The following is a 19703-nucleotide window of genomic DNA, read 5'->3' as shown; positions in this document are numbered from 1 at the left end:
GCCATGAGCAGAGGGGGAGAATGGAGAGGATAGAGGTAAAATTAAGGACAGGGTAATGAATACCTTCCCTCTAAGCTCTGCAATACAAGCGCATGCTTTCCTGGTCCTTTGGCACGGATTATTCTTTGTGTGCTGTATTGAAAGTGATCCTATTAGCGCTGAGCTATAATGATCTAATTTGTTACCACCGGAGCTTAGCGGTTCTCAGTGGTGGAGGAAAAGCAGTATAGGGAAAACAACAGCAGGATCCTCTGTGTTTTTCTGGCTTTATACTGTAACACCTAAGGATCTCTTCGGGATGATGAAACGGAGGTAACAGGGAACCTTAGAACCCCCTCCTTTATGGGGGGGGGGCTCAGTTTTGAGCCAATGCCCCAGCATGTTGCTATGGGGCACTGTGTTGGTAGGGGTACCCCTCTCCAATGACATTAAAAACGATGACACATTGTGTGTGTGTACATGTGCGTGTGCAAAAGCTAGGGTGTTGCCCTTGTTCAATTCCAATTGGGTGATTGCATTCTGCCTTCCCAAATTCTCCGCTGCAGTACCAGTTGAATACTGTATTGTTTACTTCCTGTCCTAACTGTGGTCCCAATCCAGCAAAGGCTCACACGTCTGCTTAACTTGAAGTACGTGAGTAGTTCCCATTGAAGTCTTTGCAGGATCGGGGCCTGGTTTTTGTCATGTTGCTCCCGGGTGCTGTTAAACAGCTATTGTGCTCCACACCAGAAGCAGTTGCATTTCAGTGGTAGGCAAAGTGATCCATATTTTATAGGAATATGCGATCATGAGATTTATATACACTCGATTTTATAATTCAGGAGTTTGTTCCCTCTCATCACTAAACAGAAACATTCTCATAGTTTCAGAAAAATTCAAGCTCTTCTAACCCACTACATGGGAACACCTCTATGCCACTGGAGCTAGGCATCACTTCTGTTGTGCAGTATAGGTTTCAATTTTACAGACGGGGAAATCAAGGCACAGAAAGGGGAAGCATCATGCCAAAGGCAAGAGAGGGAGCCAGTGTTGAAACTGGGATCAGAGCACTGGCCTCCTGCTGCTTTAACCACACAACTGAAGTGCCTCCCTGTTCTAGGAACATCATTACTGGGAATTATTTGATTGCTGTAGCCCAGGGGTGGGCAAAAGTTTTGGTCCGAGGGCCACATTGGGGTTACAAAACAGTATGGAGGGCTGGGTCGGGAGGGCTGTGCCTCCCCCAACAGCCTGGTCCCTGCCCCCATCTGCCCCCTCCCACTTCCTGCCCCCTGACTGCCCCCCTCACAACCCCTGACCCAGCCAGCCCCCCTGCTCCTTGTCCCCTAACTGCCCCCTGGGACCCCACCCCCTATCCAACCCCCCTGCTCCCAGTTCCCTGATTGCCCTCCCGACCCCTATCCACACCCCCGCCCCCTGACAGGCCCCCCAGGACCCCACGCCTATCCAACACTTCCCCGTCCCCTGACCGCCCCCCAAACCTCTGCCCCTTATCCAGCCCCCCGGCCCCCTTACCATGCCGCTCAGAGCAGCATGTCTGGTAGCCATGCCGCCCAGCCAGAGCCAGACACATTGCCCAGCAGGAGCGCACAACCCCACCTCCCAGAGTGCTGCCCACGCGGTGGCGTGGCTGTGGGGGAGAGGGGACAGCAGGGGAGGGGCCGAGGGCTAGCCTCCCTGGCCGGGAGCTTAGGGGCCAGGCAGGATGGTCCCGTGCACTGTAGTTTGCTCACCTCTGCTGTAGCCCCTAGGAGCCCCAGAACCCCATGGTGCTGGGGCCGTACAAACACTCAACAAAAGGACTGTCCCTGCCCCAAGAGAGCTTAGGGTGATTCTCCCAGAGCAATGGTAGAAGCCCTGTCACTGGTAAATTACAGCCCGCCTCAGTCTCAGTGATTGGTGGAGCTGTATTAGATATTGGTGAGTATTTGGACATCCAGGGCTTCCAAGTGAAAATATCTGCCCATCCCCAACATGTTACAAAGTTTAGCATGAATGATTACTCCCCTGAAATGTCCTATCAAGAAGTGCATTGTTCTCCTATGGAAAAATGTCTGCCATCCAGGTACGGACAGAGAAACCATGCCATTCGGTGTTTCTACAGGACCTAGCACCATGGGGTCCTGGTGGTCCATGACTAAGGCTTGTAGGGGCTACAATAATACAAACCACTAATAATAATAATGCCGTGGGACCGCAGTAGACACTCACACATCTGGCCTATCCACTAACAGATGACTGAAGAGAATAGTTCGTGAACAGTCTCCGGGGTGAAAATTCTTGATACAAATTACATTAGTGACTAATGAACAGTCTGAAGGTCAGCATCAATTCACTAAGGAAAAAGTGGGGAGGGGGCAAAATGAACAACAAATATTCATCGTGCCGGACCCAGCAAAACACTTAAGCGTGTGCTTAACTCTAAGCACAGGATGCACCCCAGTGACCGCATTGGAGCTACTCCCCATGTCGAAAACGAAGCCCAGAGTTAAGTGTGGTGCTGGATCGGGGCCTTCACAAAGAATTCAAACAGCTCTGCTCAAGGCATTTAAATCCCTGGGAAATAAGCCGGCGGGCAACAGCCCCCGGGGAATGGGCTAGCTTGGCCACCCTAGGTCTCTTCCATCTCTGATTTCTATGCTCCAGTAAAATGAAGGGTTTGTAACCCCACAGAGCAGGGCAAGGGGAGCCCATCAGGATCTAGCCATCCCAATATCCTGGTTAACTTGGGTGATGCACCACCCGATTTCAGCCACGATCCATTGTGCTCCTTCAGCATTGCCAGGAAAAGAGGCCATTTGCAAAGCAGTTACTGCCCCCCAGAGAGGAAACGAATGACTCAGGAACAGCACCTGACAAGCTTGAAGCTTCCTGAAGTCCCAAATTGAAGATTTCCTTCCCTGCCAGCAGCTGTTGCCCCCTCCCCCAGAGAACCCCGGCGAGGGAGGTGTCAGGACACAGGCACAGGACAGCGAGGTCCCTTTTGAAAAAGCCATGGCCAGGTGTCAGAGCAGATCCTTGCCATGTAGGTTTCAAAGGGATGGGAAGCTGTAAGGCGGAATCCTCAAAAGACTATCAAGGTTGTGGCCATTCCAGGCTGCCTGGCAGCCAGAATCTCTGCATGTTGGGCACAGAAACCCAGGCCAAGATTTACCTGCGGCTCTGCAAAGGAGAAAGCAGAGCCGATGAAGTCTGCGCTGGCGCCAGACAGGTAAAGGGCTCCCCCATCTGCTGAATTAACTCGCAGAGAAGAGACAAAAGAACCCAGTCTGGAGTTCTGCGGTCTGGGCAGTCTCCCAATCAAGTCAGTTCTCAAATAAGTAGCGCCACGGGGTTGAATTCTGCTCTTGCCTACACCAGTAGATTTACCCGAGAGTTACGCCAGTATAGTAGGGAGGACTTTGGCCCTCTAGTTTGCACATACAAAGTACCTTTTACCCATCTTATCTTAAAGAGCTTTGCAAAGGAGCGCCACTATTTTACAGGGTGGGGAACGGAGGCACAGAGAGGTGAAGTGACTTGCTCCAGATCACACGGTGAGTCAGTGGCAGAGTTGGGGCTAGAGCCCAGCCCTTTGCTCTGGCCAGTGTCTGTGCTGCCTTCTCTGTTTCCATATTGTGTATTGCCTGTAAGTTTGAAGGGATTTTTGACAGAGAAATTGCAAGTGAGAAGTTTATGAGTAGCAGCTTGTTTTTTCAAGGGCCTTGAGCACGGTCATTTCAGTGTCGTCCCCTCTCTTGTCACATCTGAAGGCTTATTGATAGTAACCCCTTGCAATGGTAGAGCAACTGTCTTCTGAGGATCTTAAAGCACTTTGCAAACCTTGCGCTCATAGAATCAGGATGGGAAATAGCTTTAACATTTGCATATAGAGTTGTTGCTAGAGCTGAATGAATAATTGATTCAGGGGGTCAAACCATGAAAATCAGGGTGAGCGGGAAATGCTTTGGTTTGAACTGAAACTGATTTTTTTTTTTCTGTTTTTCTTTTTTCTCTCCAAATTGAAAAATAAAAATCATTTTGGGTCAACCGGACCATGTTATTAGATCAAATGAATTTCTCATTTGGAGTCCTTTTCCGCTGATTCATCCCTCTTTTTAGCTAGTTAACTTTCTAAATAAAATGCTGTTTTGAAATGAAAAATCATTGCAAAATGACAGGTTTAAACTTTGCCTGAAACTACTCACCAAATGCAGAGACTGTCCTAGATTGGGACACAGCTTGGATATGGGGGGGTCCAGAGACAGGGTAGAGTCAAGGAGGGTGCCCAGGTCATGGGCCTGTGTGTGGTACTATCCATAGCTTTACCTGGAGTTCAGCTTGCAGCTTGCCTAGGAACTAATAAAGTAATGGGAGCGCCTTGGCAGAAAGGGGAGGGAGAATCGGGCCCAGGAGCAATAAACGTCAGGGCTAGGTAGCTCATTGTTGAGTCTCAGGGCTTCGAGGTGCAGAGGGTCTAGTGACCTGGGAGCTGGCCCTAAATAAAAGGGTGGGAATGAAGCTGAGCCTGGGAGAAGGAGATGGAGAGGATTGGGAAGTGCAATAGGCAGAACCAGCAGCAGCGGTGCACATGGGAGGGAGCTTACACAGGGTCTGGAAAAGGAGTAACTCCATCCATGGGGCAGAGGGCAGGCTCAGAAGGGGATCTTTGTAGAAGCGTTTTGGGTAGGATGGAGGGGCGGGAAGGCCAGGAGGTGAGCCTGAACGCACTTGCTCATTTTGTGCCAGTGGGGGTACCTCCAATAAAACGGGACCTCTCGTTTGTGATGGTCCATGGTAGCTCCCAGAAGCTGCACCCTATGTGATTCCCTAGTGCAGCAGTTCTCAGCTTTTCTCATCCCACGATCCCTTGTTACAACCAACCCGAGTTTCAGGACCACTCTCCCAGCTAGTCATAAAGAAAGGGAGGTTGAGAGCCCATATCCTCTGCTACTTACTAGCTACAGACTTGATCCAAAGCCCATTGAAGTCACTGGAAAGACATCCACCAATTTCAGTGGGCCCTGGCTCTGGCCTGCCCTTCATCTGTAAGGTCAGACGATGTAAAAGGGATATTACAGGGCACTTGTAAAACTGACATTTTTATTTGAAAGACCTCATTTTGAGCACTATGTTCTCCTTCAATTTTACCCTGGTGCTAAATATTGCTTTGGCAATTATGGTCTGCTTAGCAAACAGCACCCCTGCCATGCTCATCTGTAGAGAAGGGGAGGCAAAGCGACTTGCTAACGTGTGTGTGTGTGTGTGTCTAATGGTGGGTTAATAGTCCGATTCACTGCCAAATCTGCTAGTTGGCAGCTCAGGGCTCCTTTAAAAAAGGGGAGTCAGGAAAGGTATAATTATCCAAATTTCCCTGGGGTTGGCTGAGTCTTGGAGCTGAGCATACACCTTTTCTAGTGGTATTTGCATTTGTTTAAACTCTACATGAAACTTCTATACAAATTCTGCGTTTAGAAAGTCTCTCACCACCCATCTAACAGAGAGGAGGTATCCCAACAAGGGAGTCAGAACCCACAGCTCTAGTCCCACCTCTGATACAGATGACCTTACCCGCCATGTGCCTCAGTTTCCCCAAACAGGACTATGAAGATGGTCCTTATCTCCCGGGGTGGGGGTGAGGATGAGGATGAGCTGACTAATGGTTTTGAAGCCCTGTTGAGATTCTGAAATGGAATTTGCCTATCAGAGGGCTAATAAAGAATAATTACTTAATTGGAGCCAAAAGCACATCCTGGCTCTGCCACTGATGTGCTGTATGCCCATGGGCAAGTCACTGGCCCTCTCTGTGCTTCTGTTTCCCTTCCTACCCTTTGTCTCTAGGTTGCATGTTCTTGGGGCAGGCAGGGCCTCTCACTACATGTCAGATAGGTACAATAAGAAGAGTAGGCCCCTGCCCCAACAAACAGGCTATAGTTCCAGTGAAATAATGCACTTGCCAATTGCTGTGCAAGTTGTGTATCCTGTTGGCATAACAGCTGGACACCCAGGGCTAGGGTCCAGTCTCAGCTACTTCCGATTTATCCCAGTGGTGTTTACTCTGGAGTTGTGACCAAGAGCAGAATTTGGGGCCCAGTCTAAAATCCCTATAATACCCTGCAAAAAATAAAATAAACGGAAAGTGCCTCGACATTACTAACCAGAGCTGGGCAGTACCTGAGTCTCCCATCTCTCCACTGATGCAGCATTCCAGCAGCAGAACAATCCCAGAGGGCCACACGCAGGCAGAAAGTCAGTACTTGCTTAGAGCTACCGAATGAAACACCCGCGCTGCTTCCTGCAACAGCTGGGCAGGGCAGAGACAATGAGAAATCTCTCCCCCCCCGTATTGACCAAGCCTGCATCTGCTGTACACCCTCAAAGGAGAGATGCAGTATCTCCTTTAGGCATCAGATAGAATGGCTAATTCTGTGTCATTCTAACGAGGTTTGACTTTATTTTTTGACCTTAATATATTTGTTGGCTTGGAATTCACATTTCTAGAGGCCACCATTAGCCCTAGCATCCAGTTGACACAAGGGACAGAGGACACGCAGGTACTTGGATGCCATGGTGACGAGCAGGTGATAAGAAACTAGGCAGCTGAAGTCAATAGGGGCTCAACTCTTGTGAAAAATCAGGGCCTGGGATTCTAAATTTGGGCACCTGAAAGGAGGCTGGGATTAAGTGACTTGCCCAAGGTCATGCAAAGAGTCAGTGGCAAAGCTGGGAGCAGCACCCAGCCCTCCCCTGTGCCTTAACCACAAGCCTCTTCCATGAAGACACATCTTCTGCCAGCCCTACTGACTTCAGTGTGGTCGCATGGAGCCAACGGAGGGCAGAACTGGGCCTGTGCAGGGGACAACTCAATTTGGGCTTGGAGGGCTAAACTCCCACAATGGATCCTGGAGGTCAACACAACGGATTCGGCTGACATGGATGAGGCCAGAAAAACGCTGTTACCCCTATGGGCCAGGCGTCTGGCCCCTGGATGAGAAACCCATCTACTTTCCTCCCCTCTGCCCCCGTGCTTGAATCTTCAAACCGTCACATAAAGGCCCCTCGGGAAGAGCCTTTTATTACTTGCTTTAAGCGCCATAGGGCAGGAACAGGCTTTGTTCTGTGTCTGACTCTGAACAGCGCCTGGCACAAGGGGTCCTGGGCCATGGCCGAGGCGCCTACGGGCTGTTGCAATCCAAATCATGATGGGAAGGTGGCAGCAGGCAGGTGCGGTGAGGGACTGGCAGAAAAAGCGTTAACAGAAGTTTCCCCCCCAGCACACCCACTGCATGTGAAATCTCTTCAGCACAGAGCGTGGCGATCCTGTGACACTGAGTCAGTGGCTGGGGGAGAGAGGCAGTTTACGTGATGGTGTTCCTCTGCCTGTGTTTCAGGCACACGACTGGCACCACTTCCCAAGCAAACCCTTTAATCTTCTTCCCGCACCTCCTGGAAGGGCAGCAGGCTGGGGGTGGCAAGTAGCGCCTGAAGGTAAATATTGAAATGCTGCCCTGCTCTGGGAGCGGGCTCTAATTAGTGATATTATGACTAATCGCCCGGCTTGTCTGCGAACCTATTTACATCCCTTTATAATTGATAAATGTGTGAGTTCAGGCAGAGCGGTGTGACAGCCCAGCCCCAGCTCCCAGTAAGGTCTCATTAGCCCGGCAGGCAGACGCAGGGAGCACCAGCAGGGTCGCCCCCTCCACTGCCACCCACGCACTTCAGGCTCTGCATGAGGAGGAGCCAGGCAGGCGTGGAAGCGTCTTTATTTGCCAGGATGGAGACCTGTGTCCTTGCAGCACCTATGTCACCAAGGAGCCAGGCGGCCGCGAGGAGAGGCGCAAAGGCCCAGAGCCAGGGAGGGATTGAAGCGTTTTGTGCGGAGCGGCACATGTTCAAAGCTTGCAACCTGGATCGGGCCCTGCAGGCGAGGTAGGCCGGGAATGTCCTCCTCCATGGCTTTGAGGCTTACGCTGGGGCTGAGGCGGGAGAGAGGCCTCCGGCCGCCTGCCTGAGGCAGCAGTGCGCACACCTGGAGGCAGAAACTTCGGTACTTAGGGGAACTTTGACAACAGAAATGTAGGCGCTGAATGAGTTTAGGCACCAGTTGCATGGAAGCTTTGTGGAGCCCAACGGCACCCAAATCTCAGACTTGGCCACCTAAGTGGATCTGGGCCCAAGTATCTCTCTGAAGCAGCATTTCGGAACAACTGGTCCACAGACCGGCGCCAATCCCTGAGATCTCTCTGACACACTTTAGGAAGGCAGCAAGCTGCTCCCTGGTATTGAAAGGTTGAGAAACGCTGACCTAAAATATTTATCTGGCTCCCATCCCCATAGTATCTGGGCACCTCACCCTCTTCATTGGATTTATCCTTGCCCTATCCCTCTGGAGAAGGGAAGCAATAATATACTAGTACAGATGGGGAAACTGAGGCACAGAACAGCTAAGTGACTTGGCCAAGTCCGTGGCAGAACTGGGAATTTAACCAAGGACTCCCCAAGTCCTAGGCTTGTGCCCTAGCCCCTGGACCATCCTGTGTCTATTACAGTAGAACCTACAGGCCCCAAATGAGATTGGGAGCCCATTGGGGTGGGCACAGATGGATCGCAAGAGACTTTTCCTGCCCCAAACAGCTCAAACTATACAGGCTGGACAGCTGTGGGGTGAGAGGGGAACTGAGGCACAGAGAAGGGAAGTGATGTGCCTAAGGCCACCCAGCAGATCGATGGCAGGGCTGGGCCCAGAAATCCTGTCTCTAGTCTGCTGTCCTCGGCCCTGCACTGTGCTGCCACATCCGTCCGCTATAAAACCCACAGGACCATTATCGGGGGTGTAAACTGGTGCCGTCAGTTGTTGTTGATGGCTGAGGCAGAGATTTCTAAAGCACTAGGGGATTTGGATGCTCTGTTCCCATTAATTGGAATGGCAAATGGATGTCTAAGTGCTTTCACACCGCTTTGAAAATCTCTGCCCGTCTTGGCTGCAGTTCTCTGAATTCCCTCCAGTTTGTCAGGCTCTTGGTCAACGAGGTGCCCAGGATTCAGCAGGTGCAGCTGTGCCTATGCCAAACGCAGGGGGCTGGGGAGTTCCCTCTGCTGGGATTTTGCCTTTTCACATGTGCAGCCCGAAGGATTCCCAGCTTGTAATGCTGCAGATCCCGTTGCAAATGAGGCTGTGAAGGGCAGACTTGTTCTCTCACCGTGGACTCTAATGGCCAAGAGAGCCCTGCGCATCTCCCTTCTATTAAATACGGGATTTTACCCCAGATGTGGCATATACTGCACTGCAAACAATGCACTCCCAGATGTGTAACTGGCAGTGAGAAATTATGGGCCAGATCCTCCGCTGGTTTCACTCAATGGAGCAAGGCCAACTGAGGGTTGTGGGCATCATTTTGGCAAACCCACTTGCAATGCTCAGTTATGTAGTAGAGATGGGGAGGGGAGATGGTGCAAAGCAGAACTGTTTACCCAATTGCTGAGCCTGGATAATTTGGAATACATTGGGATAATTTGGCACCTGGATTTGAGGATGGCGGGGGGGGGGGCAGGGTGGTTTGTTTATTTCTGAGTTTGTCCTGAAAAGTAAATGTCTAATCCGACCACAATCCAGGTCTGCTGCGGGTCTGGTCCATATTATTCACTGACTGGGAGTAATAGCAGGCCCCCAGTGCATAGGAGATAAAGCAATTAGAGGGTGTAAGTTGAAGCAAGATTGTTACTTTAAATTTACACCTTTCCCCACCCCCGGGCACAGAAATTACAATTTAACTCCCTGACGGCTGATTCGCCGTTGCCCTGCACCTGGACTCATCATTCACACCAGCACAAAGCGGGGCTAAGACCCAGGCATGCTGATTTGGTAGCATTTTACCCCCCTTGATGTAATTGCCAACACGAGGTGCAGGGCACTAGTGAATCAGTCCTTGGAGTCCATGATGCCCACTTCCCATCATTCCCAAGCGGTTCGCCACTGCCCCAGCCAAGCCAGGTTATTGTACTGCTCCCCGGCAACAGACAGCGTCAGCTCCTCAAAGGAAAACAAAGAAAGTTGCTGAGAAAATCAAATGCTGGCAGTTGGCATTAAATCGGCTCACCATGGATGAAACTGCAGCTTAAAAAAAAAAAATACAGCTGCTCCGGGTAGGTCCATGGAACGGGATAGAGAGCGACTGGGTACTGGGGGCACCTGCATCTCTCTGCCCGCCGGCATGCCCAGTCGCTTTCATCCTTTCCCATTTGCGGCTGTTTCTCTTGAAAGAGAAACATTTTTCCAGACGCTGCTTCTCTTTATTATTATAAAGTGGCTTCACTTGGCAGGGAGTTAATAATTTACCTTTCCCTGGAAGATGGATGCTTCCATCCCCTCGGAGTTTAAATATTCATGGGGCGGAAGAGAAATATCCATTAGGATATCTGGCAGCCATTTCATACCTTACTCAAGCCCCACTGCTTTGTGAATGGAAAGCCAGGCTAGGAATGGGGGCTGAAGGCAGCATGGCATTGGGGATAGGATGTTGGGTTGGGAATCAGGAGACCTGGGTTTTCTTCCCAGGTCTGCCACTGGTCTTTGCTGCATCATTGTGGGCATATCACTGCCCCAATCTGTGCCTCAGTTTCCTTATCTGTAAGATACTGACCCCACCTTTGTAAACCTCCAAGGGAAACTGGATGGTTTAGGGGATTAGTAAACTAAGATAAGGAGCCATTTCAGACTAGATTCATAGGAGTATAAAGCCAGAAGGGGCCACTGTGATCATCTCATCTGCCCTCCTGTATAGCACAGGATTCCCTGGATTAACTCCTGTTTGAACTAAAGCAGATTTTAGAAAAACGTCTGCTCCGGATGTAAAAATGGCCAGGGATTGGGAACCCAACGCAGCTCATGGTAAATTGTCCCAGTAGTTAACTACCCATGTCAAAAATGTGTGCCTAATTTGGCTTCAACTTGCAGCCATTGGATCTGGTTATACCTTTGGCTGCTAGATTGAAGATCTCCCCCCACAAAAAATGTTGGTTCTCCCTAGAAGTACTGGCACACTATGATCCAAGTCGCACCTTAACCTTCTCTTTGATAAACTAAATAGATTGAGCTCCTTGAGTCTCTCACGAGACGGCACGTCTTCCCATCCTGTCATTATTCTCGTGGTTCTTTTTGGGGCTTTCTCCAACTTTTCAACAGCCTTCTTGAAGTAGGGACACCAGCTCTGAACACAGTACCCCAGTAGCAGTTGCACCAGTGCCAAAAAGAGAGGTAATAGAACCTCTCTACTCCTACTTGGTATTCCCGTTTATACATGCAAGGATTGGACTAGCCCTTTCAGGTACAAGGTTACCCCAGGAACTCCCGTTCAGCTGATTATCCACTATGATCTCTAAGTCTTTTTTCAGAGTCACTGCTTCCCAAGATAGAGTCCCCCATCCTATTGGGGGTGACCAAATTCCACAACCTCCTAATGTGGACGAACCTATTGGAAATGAGATCGCACCACAAAAGTCACCCCTTCCCCCGGGCAGGGTTAGCGGAGAGGCCCAGGAAGGAGTGAGCTTTAGAAACAACAAACTCCTCTTTGCCCCTTAGATGCAAATTTTCCAAAATCGGGGGCAGTGTGGGGGCTGGGAAGGGGAGGTAGGTGCCCATGTTGTGTCCGTTCTGGAGAGAACAAGGACATTAGTCTCCAGGGCTGTTTGTGTGGCACCTTTCACCAGTGGGAAAGTGAGTTTGGGGTGAAAAGTCACCTGTGTGCAGAAGGGCCAGAACAAGGACTACGCACTACACAAGTCTATTGTGAGGGCTCAGAGTGGGACAGAACTGGTGCCAGGACCAAGTGCCTAGTCCTCTGCACAGGGAGGAACTTCACCCTTAGGAGAGAAATTAAGAGGTGTAGTTTCTGCCAAATGAACTCAAATAACTAGCCTGATCTGTCTGCTCCAACTCAAGGGGTAGGTCCCAGGGTGTGAACGGAACAGGTTTGGGCCTGCGCTTGCAACCAAAACGTCACATTCCTAAGTAGCACCACTTTGTGGATTCCTGAGCTCTCTCTCGCTCCCTTTTACCACGACTTACAAATATTGTGGTGGGAATCCCCAGGTGGCGCTGTAACATTGTCTTACAAGTTCTTTTTGCGGAGGTGTGAGCACTGCTCAGTCTCGGCAGACATGCTATGTGGTTAGTTTATTGATGGGGTTTCTCTTTGGGGGAGCAGTTGCAAGCAGCAAGGTGTGAGTTTGCTCTCTGCCTTTATCTGTCTAACTGGAGTTGATTCTTTGGGGCAGAGTTGGTCCCTGGGAACTAGACATTGGTATTGGGCTGAGACTGGTGGACGAGGGAGTTGTCTGCATGCTGTTTGTGACCATCTCTGTCCAAGGACTGGTGCATATAGGGTGAATAAACAAGTTTCACTACAAATACATCCGGACACACTGATTTCTCCTCTAATGGGAAACTGGGCTGCAAGACTACAGACATCTGAGACCACGCAGAGGGGGGTGACAAGATCTGTACCAGAGTGCAAAGCAAAGCTCCATGCTTAGGGATCCATCCTGACATCCTTTCTTAGTTTGCTGCAGTATCAACACTGTAGCCCCTAAGTGTTCTCAGCTCAGTGGTAAGTTAGTGATTTTCTAGAAACACGGTGGCTCAGATCCTGATCCTATTTACAATAGCGTGAGGAAGGGTCACTCTGTGTAAGGCATCATTTCTCCAATGTAAATAGCAACATTTGGCCTAAAATATGCCGTTCTCCTGGTGTGTGCCTGCACATCTTTGTGATTGCAGCTCCAAAAGTTAATTAAAACGGCAAAGATGTTCACTGCACCTGTGCAAAGACCCATTTAATCAATTACCACTGTGTAATTAGGTGGTTTCTTTGAAGTCTGGCTGTATGCAACATTTCAAGTTATTAGGATTTGAGCAATTCACAAATCAATATGTCACAGTAGCATCCTGAAGCCCCAACTGAGATCGAAGCTCCCCTGTGCTAGGCACAGTACACAGTCCCAAACAGCTTACAGTCCACACAGACCAGACGGACAAGGGATGGGAGAAAGGTGCTTTTGAAAGCTTTACCCAATAATTCTGCCTAAGTTCCACTTTCAAAAGTGATTTAGGAGCCAAAGTTTTAGTTAGTCTATGGGATTTAGACTCCTAAGTCACTTAGGGCTTTTGAAAATTTTACTTCTCTCTGATTTACAGATGGGGAAAACGAGAGCCAAAGAGATTAAATGACTCACCCGTGGTCACGCAATGAGTCTGTGGCAGAGCCAGCAGTTTAACTCAGGTCTCCTGAGTTCCCATCTAGTGCCTTAACCACAAAGCCATCCTTCCTGTCTTCGGATAACTAATCCAACCCTCCTCCATCCGCATACACCCCAGTAACAGCTCAGAAATGGCCAGAAGGATTTTCCTCAAACTTTGATAAGATTCTCTTTCGGGTTAAGTTCCAACACGGAAAGTTACAGCTTGGAGAGTAATTTTTAATTCTCAGAAAGCTCTGAGCCGCTGAAAGCGGCGGGTCCTATCGCAAACAGCACTGAAACCCTGGGCCCCAATCCTGCAATCGGATCTGCATGGGCTGGCTCCTGAACTCCTGTTATTCCTGTTGACTTCACTGGAACTCTGCAGGATCAGGGCCTCAGTTAAAGCTGTCGTGCACGTATACTCATATTATTCACCCCCCCCCCCATGACTTCACCTAGCTCAGAGCCACTGAACACTGTCAGCTGGTTTGAACACTAGGGCTGGCTTAGCTCATCAGCCCAGCGTGGATTAGATTTAACGGTGCCTGGTAAATGGCATTTGTCACAAATACTAAAGCATGGAGCGGTACATACAGAGGGGATTTTTAGTAAAGCAAGGTGATTGCATTTTCAAGCAGTAATTGGAGTTTCTTTACGTGGTAGAGGGTTGGGGGTCATTTTATGTGTTTCAGAGTGGTAGTCCGTATCAGCAAAAAGGACAGGAGTCCTTGTGGCACCTTAGAGACGAACAAATTTATTTGGGCATAAGCTTCCGTGGGCCAAAACCCACTTCATCAGATGCACCAATGAAGTGGGTTTTAGCCCATGGAAGCTTATGCCCAAATAAATTTGTTTGTCTCTAAGGTGCCACAAGGACTCCTCATTCTTTTTATTTTGTGTGCGTGTTGGTCTGGTTTTGATAATTAAAGCCAGTCTCTGCCATTTCCTACCTCCTTCCTCTCTGACCTTTGGGGGCGAATTTGGAGAATGGTGGTACTTGTGAAAGTGAGGAATTGACTAGAGCCAGCAGTTATTCAGGAAGGTCTCTCCCCTAACCCCTCAAACTCCACTGATGTCCTTCAGTCATGACCTGTAGCCCCCTGCTTTTCCAGCTCCCCACCCCAGCTCTGCCAATGCACTTCACACCTGACCTGTAGCCCATCTGCTATTCCAGCATTGGGCTCCCCCTCGGCCAGGCCCCTCACTCGGCCATGTGGCACCCTTTGCTATTCTAGCCCCAGACCGCTCCCAAGTGTGAATTCCTGCAGTGGTGCGTGTGCTGTGGGCAGCCTTCCGGGGGCTAGACCAAACCAACAGCGCTCGTTTCCCCTGTGATGTAAGGCAATGGAGCGGTGCCCAAGTCTCCAGAGATGAAAGGCTCAGATTTCTATACCACCCTGCCTTAAGATCCTCCCTGATTACTGAATTCTGTCCACCTACGTGGCCCTGAAGAGGGCTCAGAAAGCCAGGTCTGGAACTCGCAGGCTGAGATGAGGCCTGCTATAGAGGCGCCCAAAGGAAGTTGGTGCAGCACGGAGGGGTGGCTGTGATCAGTGTGCCCTGGGCAGCAGAGGTTAAGGGAAAAGGAAGTGGTTTCCCCATCAGCTCTCTATGAACAGCACAGCAGCAGCAGGTCCCACCTGCCTTTGCAGGGTCCATTTGTGTTAAGCCAGGAGCACAGACCCAGCTAAGACGTAGGGGTGGGGACTTGTGCACAAGGTTTCACAATACACTTCAGTCAGTCGTGGCTCCCTGCAAATACAGTTGTCAAACCAGAGCTCCCCACCTCCCCAAAAGACTCATCAGCAAAACCTTCATGCATCCCACAAATGCACACACATGAGTTGCTTCCTGTCCTACTGAAATGTAGCCACTTCTGGTGTGGAACAAGGCTACTGTTTTATCAGTGCACAGTAACTATATCATTTTTTTAGGGGGTGGGGAGGGGAAGTGTTGCAGACATGAAGCACGATGCAATTGGGCCAGGACACTGGTTAACAGCAGAATCTGGGGGGGGAGTCAGCCGGATTACAAGAGGCCACTAGTGATGACTAGTTGTCAGAGCCTTGGTTTTGCTTCTTGCTCAAACAACATGAATATAGAGGCTGCACTGAGGTAAAGTCTCTGAGCCTGGGGATTTCTTGTTTACAGCCTCCCTGAGACTTGGCCGGTGCCCCAGCTTCGTCCCCCTGGGGTGCGGGGGCTCAGCCTGGTAAAATGCCAAGGTGTACTTGGCGCAGGGCTGGCGGTTCTCACTGAAGTGCCGAAAGCGCCTGCGAAAGCCACTTCCCCGTATTGCAGGTTTTCATTCTCCCCTGACAATTTGTCGCAAAGCTGCTGCGGCTAAGTGAACTTACAGGCACACAGTCCCTCGCTCACCCCCTGCTAGCCCTGTGCAGGCTCCTCCAGCCAGTGCCAGGCCTCCCGCCCCACTCCGCACGTCCCTGACACTGAAGAACGCCCAAGCTGGGGAAGGGGGGGGGCGGATTCACACTGTGCCCTTAAACCTAAGCCAGAGCGTGTTGGGGGGCAACTGTAGGGGAAGTTAAGAGGCAAAAAATCCCATCCCACTTCCCCCACCCGCCCAAAATGCTGGGCCAAAGCACAGCCCTGGCTCCGTTTCTTGAGCCTCTGAGCTGGACTAGCAGCTGCAGCCCCAAAGCCGGGGGCAAAGGCCACCGGGGCTCCACCCTTGTGTTTGCTGTGGTTCCTGCTTCCCGCTAGGCCATGCTGGGAGGCCATAAAGCTTCCCTTTGCACGCTACCCACGGGACTCTTGCCTCCCCGGCATGGCTGTTTTGGCAGCCTTGACACGGGCTACATGGGATACTCCAGCCTAGGCCCAACATCACTTGATAATTGGCCTGGGACACTTGGCGTTTGGAAGCCTCTGACTTCCCCAGAGAGGAAGGCTGGTCATGTGGTGAAGGCTCAGACCTGGGTTCAGGTCCCTGCTCTCCCACAGAAGCCCTGCGTGACCATGGGCCAGTCACTTCATCTCTGTGCCTCAGCTTGGCAGCTGTAGGCCAGGGAGAGCAATCCCTGTTCCTTGTCTGTTCAGACCGAGCTCTCTGGGGCAGGGACTGTCTGTCAGAGATGCTACAGCAGCACAGTGGGGCCTGGTCTCGGCTGGAATGCTAAGATAGCGCTGCGGCGATGCCTGCTCCAAGTTATGTGCCATGAAGCCCCCGAAGCATTTCCTGTGAATGGGGCTGCACCATGTTGGTGTTTTGCAGCTCCCCGAGATGATGCTCCTGCTCCCTTCCGAGCTGTGTCGTGCTGATGTCACTCTCCTGCTCCAAGCTGACACCCCTCGGCCAGTGTAACTGATTTTTCTTTGCACAGTCAGGTGTATTTCATCCTAACAGACGGGGTTTGACCCCAGGCTGCAGCCTCCCATCCGCAGTACTCGGGAACAACCCAGCTGCCACATGAGTGGAGAGCGAATAACAGACTTTCCCCTTTGTCTCCTTTTCCTCTCCCTGCAGCTGACCCCGCCCAGGAGCCCCCCCAAGACGGAGAGCAATTAGCCGACCATGTTTAACGGGGAGACTAGTTCCTCCTCGGCTAAAAATGTGGTCCGCAGCTCCAGCATCAGCGGCGAGATGTACAACGTCGAGAAGAGCAACGGGGGCAACCCGGACTCGGCCAGCATCACCTCCAACAAGAAGAGGCGCTCTAGCCTCGGGGCCAAGATGGTGGCTATCGTGGGGCTGTCCCAGTGGAGCAAGAGCACCCTGCAACTCAACCAGCCCGGTAAGAGCGGGAGGTTGTGCTCGCTTCGAGAGATCCCTCACTTCCTGCTCAGCTCCCTGTTTATCCTTGGCAGCAGCTCTGCGCTGGGCACGGTCCCATCGCTCATGCCCAGCTCGGGATCAGCTGCTGGCGCAGGGCACGCAAACTAGGCTGTCGTTACGGCTAGCACCTGCTCAAGCCACCTGCCCTTCCCTCCCTCTGCCAGAATGGTGCCCAACTGCTATGTGTTTAATGAGGGGAAATCCTGCTCTGTTCCATCCCCTCTGACCTCGGTCACTATCCATGGGGGCAATGGAGGAGGGATGCTGGAGAATGGACCCAAATGCACCATTTTCTCTTGGTCACCACTGAGGCTTTCGCACCTGTCCTTGCAAAGGGCTGAGACACGCGTGGTGGGAACTGAGGGTTCTGGGGACATTCTAGGTCCAGCGTCTTAGAGCCTGATCCAAACCCCATTGAAGCGAATGGAAATCTGTCCATGTATGTCAGCGTGTTTTGGATCAGGCCCCTCATCCCTTCTGCTCCAATCCCATCGCATGAGACTGGGGGTAAAATTTTCAAAGAGTGTCTAAAGGGAAGATGTCCCTGGTTACAGAAGGAGGTGGGGCACCAAACTCCCATTGATTTTCAGTAGCACTGAAGTGTCTAACTGCCCTTTGTGCCTTTGAAAAGCCTTCCCCAAAGTGATTTAGGAACCTACATTACATTGACTTTCAGAGAAATTTAGGTTCCTGAACGCCTAAGTCACTTTTGAAAATGGGACCTATGGTCCCGATCCTCCAAGGTATTTAGGCACCCAACTCCTATGGAGAACAATGTAGGTGCCTAAGTACCTTTGAAAATCAGACCATTTGGCTCTTTTGAAAGTTTGACACCCCCTCTCGCCCTCAGCACCATCATTAGTAGTCCCACCTCCTTGGTCTGTTGCAAGTGAGCTTGAAATGAAAGGTAAGAGGAATGAGTTGGATGGAAGAAGCTAGGGGCATTTCCCCAAAACCCTTCCAGAACCTACACTGGGAAAGAAATGAAATGAAACTTCTCACTTGCATTAAAGAGTGTGATAAATCAGCCCAAATGGCTTCTCCTTCCAGCAGTGGGACAATGAATGGAGACTACATGCAGATCACTGGTTTTTAAAATCACATGGTAACGTAGACCGATCCAGTGTCGGGAAAGTCTGGAACTCTGACCTTTCTTGGTATTAAAACCAAGCTGGGGATTGTTGGAGGCTTAGAGTTATGGTTACACACAAAAGTTGTACCGCTTTAACTATCTCGGTATAGCTGACGCAGTAGCTCTCCGCAGCGTGAATATAGTTGCCCTGGCAGAGAGGCGCCTTCTACTGGTATAGGCTATTCCCCTAAATGTACCAGTATAAGGCATCTTTATAACAGCACAATTGCATCCATGCTAGTCATGGCATTGATCTAGCTATTTTGGTAAAAGGCTGGGGAAGGTGCAGACCAGGTTATGTCATCTAAATGGGATCAGGGCTCCAAAGTTCTAGGTTAGTGGCTCTCAAACTTTGCAGACTACTGTACCCCTTTCAGGAGTCTGATTTGTGTACCCCCAAGTTTCACCTCACTTAAAAACGACTTGCTTACAAAATCAGCCATAAAAATACAAACGTGTCACGGCGCACTATTACTGAAACATTTCTCATTTTTACTGTATAATTATAAAATAAATCAATTGGAATATAAATATGATACTTACATTTCAGTATATAGTATATAGAGCAGTATAAACAAGTTATTGCTGTATGAAATTTTAGTTTGTATTGACTCCCCTAGTGCTTTTTATGTAGCCTGTTGTAAAACTAGGCAAATATCTAGACGAGTTGATGTAGCCCATGGAAGAGCTCTGGGTACCCCCAGGGTATATGTACCCCCGGTTGAGAACCGCTGTTCTAGGCTCTGTACGGACAGAGTAAAGGACAACTCCTAGTCCAACGAGCACTATTCATGTTAGCTCTGAAGAGTTTTGTGCCCCATAATTAAGGCTGCATTTCTGTTGAAAGCTGACTTTTCTCCAAAGTGCTTTAAAATCCCTGTGCAAAGGCAAATGGCCTATGAAATTGCTACGGCGCATTAGGAGCTGGGTAGAGTTTATGCTGCAAATTGGAATCCCTTGACCAAACGCCTCAGATAAATTTCGGGCCAAATCCTGAGAGTTTTGCCCTCTGAGGGTGTAGAATTCACTTTGCCAGCATAAGTCCTGAGTAAATTGCTCAGGATCTGGTTCTCTGTATCTAGTTGCAGTTGTTTCTCCAGGAAACCTTAATATAAAAAGTGCCAGTGGGAGGACGATGCTAATTCAGAGAAAGAACTAGTCAAATATTCTGGCTATGGGAAGTTTTAAGTACTTGAAATAGAGCTTTAAAAAAAGCTGGAGAGCCCATTTTAGCCCAGGCATTTTCTCTGAGTTATTGCTTTTTAATTTTGGTTCTCGTTGGCATTTCATGGTTCAGTAGCGTGTGTTATCTAGGGAGAAGGAGTTAATTTAGAGCCGGCAAGCCTTGCACATCTGAGATGTTTCTGAAGGGTTATAATTATCCCAGAAAGCTAAGCAAAGAACATCCAAAAAACAAAACTGGGCAAAACTCCACCCAGAGACAGCAGAATCCATACCTCCTAGGGTCACCTAGGGCTGAGGGAGAGACAGTCTAATCCATGCAACAGAACAAATGGTCTGGAAGCAATTGACTCTAAAGGCAGCCCCCATTCC

At 50.1% G+C, this 19703-nt stretch overlaps 1 protein-coding gene across 3 annotated transcripts in view; it reads left to right on the top strand.

Annotated features, from left to right (window-relative positions):
- RIMS3 (regulating synaptic membrane exocytosis 3) overlaps positions 1-19703 on the top strand; it is a 60542-nt gene that overhangs the window by 17209 nt on the left and 23630 nt on the right. For all 3 annotated transcript variants that reach the window (XM_034753979.1, XM_034753980.1, XM_034753978.1), the window contains exon 2: positions 16709-16976. In XM_034753979.1, coding sequence (XP_034609870.1) covers positions 16757-16976 — 220 coding nt within the window. In that variant the 5' untranslated portion in view covers positions 16709-16756. The remainder of the gene's footprint in view (positions 1-16708; positions 16977-19703) is intronic.

Source organism: Trachemys scripta, chromosome 20 (assembly GCF_013100865.1).
Source record: "Trachemys scripta elegans isolate TJP31775 chromosome 20, CAS_Tse_1.0, whole genome shotgun sequence".
Taxonomy (NCBI): Eukaryota; Metazoa; Chordata; order Testudines; family Emydidae; genus Trachemys; species Trachemys scripta.
The sequence above is the reverse complement of the archived record's forward strand: the minus strand, read 5'-3'. Positions and strand labels throughout refer to the sequence as shown.